The 10,212-nt window shown below is 29.7% G+C and overlaps 1 protein-coding gene across 1 annotated transcript in view; it reads left to right on the top strand.

The window, feature by feature from the left end:
- Positions 1-387: 387 nt before the first annotated feature.
- Positions 388-10,212, top strand: part of LOC100186801 (short-chain dehydrogenase/reductase family 42E member 1) — a gene marked incomplete at its 5' end in the record, with an annotated part of 12,344 nt that continues 2,519 nt past the window's right edge. Inside the window, 10 exon segments of the mRNA XM_026837934.1 lie at positions 388-483; positions 788-845; positions 1,571-1,686; positions 1,846-1,921; positions 2,287-2,369; positions 3,540-3,671; positions 4,873-4,938; positions 5,866-5,929; positions 7,792-7,865; positions 8,653-8,776. Of these exon segments, the coding sequence (XP_026693735.1) occupies positions 388-483; positions 788-845; positions 1,571-1,686; positions 1,846-1,921; positions 2,287-2,369; positions 3,540-3,671; positions 4,873-4,938; positions 5,866-5,929; positions 7,792-7,865; positions 8,653-8,776 (889 nt within the window).

The raw sequence follows: 10,212 nt of genomic DNA, 5'->3' as shown, positions 1-10,212 counted from the left end.
TGTTTGAATTCAAAAAAACACGGCTATGTTATTAAATTAACATTTTTCAACTACCTTGTTTGCTATTACACATTTTACAGCGAAATTAAAATTTCATTTTTTAAAATTGTATTTGTAATAAATATGTAATATTCTGCTATCTTTTAATTTAAGTATTCTCTCTTTTATTATGTTTTTTTCTCTTTTTTTCAGTAATATAAACCGAATATGAACAAATCTTTAAAAAAACGACTAGTAAAAACACAAAGACTGCAAATCTGGTATTTTTTAAAATACCAGAAGCTTATTTTTTATGATTCTTTTCAGTTTTTTTAAGCCATGATTATCTTATAAGCAATCTGTGTGAACACTTGTACATGCTAACGTATTTGATTGATTGGCATCTAGGGTGATATTAGAGATTACGATTCTGTCCTGAAGAGCTCTGCTGGTATGGATTGTGTTTACCACATCGCTTCATTTGGAATGAGTGGCAAAGATCAGGTTCGGACTTGATTCTAGTTTATTTTGCATGCGTTTGTAATTTTTGATAATTTGGCTAATGCTAATCATTTGAAAAGTAGTGAAGTAATTTGACTAATTCTGAAGCAGTGGTTCTTAAAGTATTTGTCACGTATTTGTCTCTGAAGCGGTTGAAAAAGAACCACGTTTTAATTTTACGACAGCTCGTGCACATAAATCTCTGGTGAAAAAAATTCTAAAAAAAAATGTTGAGTTTTTTTTAATTTTGAGAACCACTGCTGTAAATGCAATTAATTAAAAAAGTAATCTAATTGAAATGTTTTAGTTGTATAAAGATCTTACAGAAGCCATCAATGTTGACGGGACAAGGAATGTTATAAAAGGTTATACAGCTTTGTTAAATCCTGCACAAATCATGCTCATTTAACCCATTTATATCCTTTAAAGCCTAAGGTGTTTTGCTTTAGGTGGTGGCAATGCACTTATATCAACACATACACAAATATCTCTATTTTTAATACATTGAATGAAATTTGCATTGATTTTTCTTCCTTTTTATTTCCGTTTCTCCGCTAGCTTTTTACTTTAAATTGCATGTCGTAATTGTCGGTGTTCCAATAAAATCATATATATCTATGAATGCACCATTCTAACACAGCATGCCTTAGCTTAACGTTTGTTTTGTAAATAATGGTGTGTTAGAATACACTTTTGTACAATAACATCATTTAAATGTAAACTATCATTCAACTGACAATATGTGAAGTTCCCACAGACGCATAGCTCCAGTTTCATTGTAAACTTTGTCAAAGGCTAAAGACTTAATATATATAATAAACCAACTTCTTTCTATTATCCCAATGGCTAACAGTAGCAAATGGTAACCTCTTAAACAACAAGTACATAAAAATCTATTTATAACACGCTTTCTATTACAGCAAAATATAACTTAAAACACAAAGTCTTTCATGTGTTTGGGGGTGCCAGTTATGAAAATATAGAAAAGTATAAATAAATTGTCTGAATTTTAAATCTTAGATAAATGGGACATGATAACAAAATTTACCATATTCATTTTTTTCTAAATGTTGTATTTATTATTAAACAGCTTGTCAAATGAATAATGTACAGAGATTAATTTATACAAGCTCGTATAATGTTGTATTGGAAGGAAACCCAATTATAGGAGGAGATGAAACTCTTCCTTATGCTGATCCGAATAAGGTATGGACAGTTTATAATAAACTTAATTTTACAGACAGTCTGTTACATAGCTGTTTTTAATTTTGCTTCACTAAACATTTTTTTGTTTTAGAGCAAATAAATGTTTTGTACAAATTTTGTAACAGTTTTTAAAATTGCTGTAATTTTTTCTCTTTATAGATTGTGGATTATTACTCAAAATCCAAACTCAAAGCAGACAAATTAATCTTGGAAGCAAACAACACCGAACTAAACGGTAAAAATCTTTAACGTACTAAGAAAATTTCAATTGTTTGTGGCAAAGCCGACTTAAAAACATAAATAATGCATATGTAGTTTGAATATTCATATTTTAAATATAGATTGCTTTTTAGCTGCACAGTTTTCAAATTTGAAATCTATTCTCGTTCTTAGTAGGAATTCAAGTCTGAAGTGTGAATGTTAAAGTGGAAAATGCATTTTTGTTTAAAAAATCATTGTAGGCCTAAAAATGTTAATCAATTTTTTCAAAAAAAAATATACATATTACCTAAAATTGAAACAAAATTTTACAAAAAAATATATGTTACTTAAACTTAAAAAAAACAATATTTTTCTGTGAATAATTTATACAAGTTACAGATGGCAGGCAATTAAAGACATGTTGTCTAAGACCGGCTGGTATATATGGACCAGGAGAACGACGACATATGCAGCGTATAGCAGTAAGTTTTTAATTGTTTGCTGCATGAAGGATTGTCAATTAATTATTGTCACCAAATGATATAGTAGGGTGGGGGGAAATGGGACTTTTTTCATTTTATTTTCTCGTCACATTTGGTAGTAAACAAAGAAAATTTAAGGAAATATACAACCGTATCTTCATGACTTCAATAGACCGCTGTTAATTGTTTGAAACACGCTCAGGATATTTGGATATTCTGTGCTAACGGTGTCTCATCTTCCCCAACCTCACAATACTGAATATGCAGCCAACAAAAAATGCAGTAAAAGACTGATAATTTTTTTATTTCAACAATAGACATTGATATCTGGTATTCTGGTTATTTGCAAAACATATATATATCTGGTACATTGTTAGTTGGTCTTAATTTTTTTGGTGCTTAGTTGGTAGCCTTTGGTGTGTTTTGTTAATATGCAATGAGAATCATGGAACAATAACAGTGCTCTTTCAAAGCCAGATTCACAGAACATATCACAGATGTTTTGTATGTGACAACTGTCAACATTATTACGACATTTCCTATTTATCATTGTTGTTCATTGCCATTCAACAAACTGAATAACCACATTATAAAACTGAATGACCATTTAACAAGGCTCTTTTGGCCAATTTATTTCACATGCCCAACTTGGAAATGGTTTTTGGTTATTAGCCAGATGTGGCTACCTGAAAATGGCGTTAAAAGATCAGCCCCCAAAATAAACTTGTCAGAAGAGCTACATTGTACTTATAATATTAAAAACCATTGATAAAAATTTTAGTTTTTTTTACCAGTAAAGCTAATTAATCAAGCAGTTTTAATGGAGTTACATGTTTGGTTATAAAATTGTATATCTGTATTATATAGATAGTTTCTCCATATATATACTGTATTATGTATGATAATCCCATTTTTTACCCCTAAAAAGTTTAAAAAATGTATTTATGTATTATACAGATATTTTTTCCATATATACTGTATTATGTATTTACCTAAAAAATAAAATTTACTTTAAAAAAAAAATAAATTATTTTTGTATTATATATACAGTTTTTTTACTATGTAAGATAAATCCCTTTTTCTTTTAACACATTACTTCACCTTTCACCTTGAAAAGAACAATTACTTAATTGCCACCTAGCTTAATGGGATTAATGAATTAAATCACAGAAGTTTATCGACTGGGGGATAATTATTCTTCGTATTGGAGACGCTGTGGTGGATTGGACTCATGTAAACAATCTCATACAAGCTCATTTACTCGCAATACCAGGACTGAGTAAAACAAGTGGCTATGTTGCTGTAAGTACAATTAACACTAATTGCTTTGTGGTTTGTTCCCACAGAATTATCATTGTGTATTGTAAGTATGGTTTTGTATTAGCTGAGTTTGGATTCCAGTGTTTCCAGTTAAAATGTTTTTTTGAATAAATAAGTCAGTGTTGCAGAACAATTTTTATGTTAAAATCGTTTGGTAGAAATTAAAAATATTGATTATTTTTGGCATCACTGCCAGTATTTTGTACAGGTCCTTAATGGCATAACTAATTATTACCAAACAGTTCTTGTAGTACTTAATCCTATCTATTACTAAAGATGGTTAGAGTTAATTAATCAAATTGTTATCCTTCATATAGTATTTCCTGATCGTGTTTTTCAACCACGCTGTTTAATCAAAATTGTACGGTAATATAATTTCTTGAATTTTCTTTGTTTACTTCCAAAAGAGAAAACAAAATAAAAAATCCTTCTCCAACCTATTATATATAGTAAGATGGGACACGTTTTCATTTTATTTTCTCGTTCCATTCGGTAATAAACAAAGAACGTTCAAAGAAATATGACATCGTATCCTCACGACTCCTATGCACGGTTGTTAATTGTTCAATAAAACACGATCTAGATGTTTGGTCTATACTAATCGTTAGTGCATGTAACTTGAAATATACATGACAATGATGCCATTTCAGTGTTTCTACCTCACAATTTGGGCAGATTGTTTCACAGAAATAACCAAACAAACTCAATTTCACCTCACAAGCTACTTATTAGTTATTACGTCTTATATTTCATAAAACTTTAACAAAGTTTTAAGTTTACAGCACTTTACATCAAAGATTTCTTAAACTATGTTTCATAAAATTAGAGTGCAGAACTTTAAATAATTATTAATTAAAGGATTTTATGAAACAGTTTTGTCATTTGTTAAGTAAAATTATTAAAGATAAAAATTGATTTTAATGCCCATTGAAATTGAAGGAACATAATTGTACTTGTGAACATAAAAATATTTTTTTATGTTTTTTAACTTAACAATTTCTCCAGAAGCCGATTATATACTGATGATTCACAGTAGAAAAGTGATACCAAATATCATATGTGACTCAAAATTGTTACCCACCGACTCATAACTGTATTGTAAAAAAGCCATTCTACTGTTTAAATATCTTGCTTTATAAAAATCTGAAAAAAGTCACTAAATTATAATATTCTTGATATTCAGGCTGGAAAAGCTTACTTTATATCCGACAACCGTCCTCTGCGAGTGTTTGAATTCCTACGACCATTGGTGCGTATTATAGTCTACGTTCACATAATCATAATGTAAAATATCTTCATAAGCAACAAAAAACCTATGCAGACTTTCTACACCGCATTAATCAGTAAATATAAAAATTTTTTAAGTCATAAGATTTTCTGTTACAATTCATAGGTTTTTTTTTACAAAATTAATTTTTTTTACAAGTATAAGATTTCTTATTAAAAGTCATAAAATTTTTTATTCAAGTCATTAAAATTTTTAATTATAAATCATAGGATTTTTTATAAGTGTGTGCGTCTAACTATCCTTGCCTCCCCTGAATTTTAAAACTTTGGTGCCTATATATATAAAAGACTAGTGCTACATTAGATAAAGTATATTGTTATATTGATTTTGTTAGTTTTTAATAATAATATACATCAATAAAATGTCGAGTAATTTTCCAGTTCAATAGAAATTCGTCTATCTAGCATAAACTTGGATTAGTTGTATCGTGTTTATTGATTTTGTATTGGTTATATGCTGCTTTGACTAAAATTTTATTCTTTAGTACACTAAAATAACCTTGAATTAGTTGCATTAGATTTTATATGTTAGTTACTACACATAGGTTTAGGAAGCCAATAAAAGGTGTAGCGACTACGCGTATTTTCTTCCAACTAAATGTTAATATGTTTTTAACTGTAGAGTGTATATATCCTGTCTTTTCGTTTAAAATAATTCAAAATCTTCGCTAGCAATCGAAGAGACAAATTAAGGTTATTATTATTATGTTTTTATTATTAAAACCTGTTGTATGAAAAATGAAATTGTGTCATGTTTGATTTTTGCATTTAATTACAAATATCTTTTGTTACACTTTAGTTAAAAAAAATTCACATTCTCACATATAAATTATTTTGTCACACAGTCAAAAAAGTACAATTTGTGATAAATTCCCTTGTTATATTTCAGTTCAATGGTTTAGGACAAGAAGTTCCCCAATACAAGTGTCCTTACACCATCGTATACATACTTGGTAAGTGGACTCTCCACAATCTATTCATACAATTTTACACAAAGTGCATTGAGTGTATTGTATGGAACATACTATGTCTCATTTTTTAGCTCCATGAAAATTGTGCCAAATTTTGAAATAAATTAAGGAACTAACCCCATTTTGTCAGTATAATGTTTGATACTGGTGCTTGTTTGGACTTTAAATAAATTATTTAAAACATGTGTTTAACACAGGTAAGATTTGAACTCTTTAAACTTTAATTTAAAGTATAACAAAATGCTGTACCACGGCAAATTAAAGTTGTGGGCCAACTAAGACTTGTTTTATATTCTAGTTAAAAATCATAGCATTAACCGAACTCATGTTGTGAGTTTTACTAAATCATCTGATTTTTAACACCATTTCAAATTAACACAAAACCGTACCTGTTAGCTTATAAAGTTTGTTACGTGCAATCTACCCAGCTATTGAGATATTTATATAGTAGGGTGGGGGTAGATGGGACATCTTTTCAATCTATTTTATCGTCCCACTTGGTAGTAAACAAAGAACATTCAAAGAAATATAAAACCGTATCTTCACGACTCCCATAGACCGTTGTTAATTGTTTAAAACTCAATCAGGGTGTTTGGATATGATGTGCTAAAGGTGTCCCATCTTCCCCCACTCTGCTATAAAAAAAATAACAACCCTGTAACATACATGAACTATTTCCTATAGGCAGCCATAAATTTCCACTTGACATTTTTTGTTACAAAAATGTCTAGTTTGTTTCCCTTGTGTTACTTTCTCATTACTTTAACATCCTGTCTGTTATATTGGAAACAAAATTTAGAAGGATATGATAGTCCAGCTCTAATAAATGGGTGGTTAGTTGGTAATAATGAAAAATATTCCAAAGACAACAGAGAACGACTGTTACAAATAGGCATATTTTACGCAACAATTTAATCATAGTTTAAGTAGAAGAATTTAACTGTATCATTCACAACTCATCATTTAGTTAAAACGCTCCTGACTGTGCATTTTGAGATTCAATCATGTTTTGCAGTTTTTTTGGGGGGGGAATGTTTATTTAGTTATTATCGTCACAAAATACCATGACTTTGATCTGAGGGTATTACAGGAACTCGGAAAATTGTCATAAAAAAATGCAAAATACCGTAAATTATAAAATAAAACATACAGGCTGTTTTTATTTTGTTAAAATACCAACAGTATTGTAGGAAAAAAATTAGGTGAAAAATTAATCAGACTTTAAATAGAATATTTTAACTGTATCATATTTCATCATTTAGTTCCTGACTGTACATTTTGTGATTCAATCATGTTTTGCAGTTTTTTTGTCAATTATTTATTTAGTTGTGTATTAGTCCCTTGGTGGTTTGATTTAGATTATATATATAGTGTGTCCAAAATATTTGACATTTTTTTCTTTCTTTTTTTTTTGTTTTTACCAAAGTATATTATATTAACATTTATATTGACATTTGTTAATTTAATATAACATGGAAACCTTATAATTTAAAAAAAATTTTTTGAATTTTATTTAATAGCCTACCTTCTGAAACAGTTTTTAAACAATTTCATCTCACAGTTAAAACCTAATGTATAAATGAAACAATAAAATATGTAATGTATGGTAGGGTGGGGGAAGATGGGACACCTTTAGCACATCCAAATATCCTGATCGTGTTTCAAACAATTAACAACGGTCTATGGGAGTCGCGCGGATATGGATTTATAATTCTTTGAATGTATTTTGTTTACTTCCAAATGAGAAGAGACAATGGAACAAATGTGTGTCCCATCTTCCCCCAACCTACTGTATTACTTATATTGGTAACGCACCCTAGAGACAAGGTCTTTATTTTTTACAGCCATCTTAATGGAGATGCTTCATTATATCTTGAAGCCAGTGCTTGTTATTGAACCTCTTCTTACAAGAAATGAAGTAAGTGCTATATGTATTAGAAGTATAGAGTGGGGGAAGCTGGGACATCTTTGGCACATAATATCCAAATATCCTGAACATGTTTTAAATGATTAAAAACAGTGTATGAGAGTCGTGAGGATATGGTTTCATATTTCTTTGAGTTTTCTTTATTTACTGCTAAATAGGACGAGGAAAATAGAATGAAAAGGTGTCCCGTCTTCTCCCACCCTACTATATTAACAGTTTCAAATATGCTATTCCGCCGTTAAACTCGATATATTTTCCAAGAACTAATAATCTGGTAAAAAAATAAAGGTTGTTTTTATTAAAACCAATGTTTTGTTAAGCATGCGGCAAGATTTCGCCAGGGTAATGCTACAATAAATCCCATATCCTGTTTTAAAAAAGACTTATTGTAAGATATGGGTCTCCATTTTCAGTTATTTTTTTGTTCTGTTTAAAATATGGTGTAAAATCTAACCTATGAAAAAAATTGCCTAATTGTTTTTTCTTTGGTCACATTTTATGATTCGAAAAGATATTTTTAGAAATCTTTCAAATTTTACCAACAGTTTGTGACTTTATATTAGTTGGCATTAAACTGTCAAGTTGATTATTTTTTTAGAAAATCCCACAAGTTTTTACTTGCAATTAATGCCTTCAAATTAGTAGCTTAAATTTTTGGAAACCCTCCAAATTTTTGAAAGTTTTAGAAATGTTCCAAATTTTTACTTACAATTTGTGACTTTAAATTTTCAAGTAAATTCGCATTAAAATAAATTGTTTTCTAAATATACAAACTTAGATAATGAAGATGGGAATTGACCACCATCATAAGATGGACCAAGCCATCAATGATCTTGGATACAAACCCATGTTTTACGACTTTGCTGACACAGTAGCTTTGTATTTAAAGGAAAGAGGTTCAGGTAAATGATATATATAGTACGGTGGGCGGGTGGGGTAAGATGGAACGCCTATTTCTTCTTTTTTATCGTCCCATTTGGTAGCAAACAAGAGCATTCAAAAAATTATAAACTATAGTACGGTGGGGTAAGAATAAGATGGGACGCCTATTTCTTCTTTTTTATTGTCCCATTTGGTAGCAAACAAGAACATTCAAAAAAATTATAAAGCCGTATCCTTATGACTTCCCTAGATCATTGTTAATTGTTCAAAACACGATCAGGATATTTCGATATTATGTGCTAAAGGTGTCCCCTTTTACCCCACCGTACTATATACACGTACATACAGCAACTGTTAAAAAATAACATAGATAATTTTTGGTGCTGCAACATTTTATAAATACACACTATAGGCCTATTCACTAAATTGTCATGTTCAAATTTCTTTGTTAAGTCCGAATGCGATTGTTAGGATAAAAAGCCACCATAATCCTTTAAGAAAAAAATGATGTTTATTAAATATTATAATCCTAACCAAGGGCGTTGCTTTGTTAGATAACAATGCCATTGTAAACTATTGTGATGTCATTATCACCAGAATTAGATGAATAAGCAAAATATTTGTATCACGAAAATATGAATATTTAATGTGTATAGCAATAAATTTTTCATATTTTTGAAAATTTTACTTTTTAATTACAATTTATGGGCCTTAAGTATGGATCCCTTATGCGAGACCCATAAATTAATTATAAACATTATCTAGATTTGAGCTTGCTGTTAGCCCAAATTTTAATGTTTTTTATTTTTATTTATTGGTGGCAAAATTTTGCATAATACTGTAGCAATATCAAGTTACCTTATAAGTATCACTGCTGTGGTAATACTGTTTTCATGGGATATTAATAATTGATAATAATAACTTTTGCTCTATTGCAAGACTGTATGCTACTGCCGTCCTTTCAATATTTCGTTTACCTTTTTCTTGTTTTTATTTACAGTAGGGTGGGGGAAGACGGGACACCTTTTATCTCAATTTTTTCGTCCCGTTTAGTAGTAAACAATGAACATTAAAGAAATTATAAAACTATATGCCTATGACTCCCATTAACTGTTAGTAATTGTTTAAAACACGATCAGGATATTTAGATATTATGTGCTAAAGGTGCCCCATCTTCCCCCAACCTACTATATTAAAAAAATAGCAAATAAAAAAACGAATAAAGAGGTTTCTGCTGTATTATAGGGACAATGTGTTATGAAAGGAAAACAATAGTAACATATAGTAGGGTGGGGGAAGATGGGACACCTTTAGCACATAATATCTAAATATCCGGATTGTGTTTTAAACAATTAACAACGGTGTATGGAAGTCGTAGGGATACGGTTTTGTAGTTCTTTGAATGTTTCGTGTTTTCTACCAAATGGGACAAGAAAATAGAACGAATAGGTGTCCC

This window comes from Ciona intestinalis, unplaced genomic scaffold (genome assembly GCF_000224145.3).
Source record: "Ciona intestinalis unplaced genomic scaffold, KH HT000034.2, whole genome shotgun sequence".
Lineage (NCBI taxonomy): Eukaryota > Metazoa > Chordata > Ascidiacea > Phlebobranchia > Cionidae > Ciona > Ciona intestinalis.
This window is presented reverse-complemented; position numbering and strand designations above follow the sequence as displayed.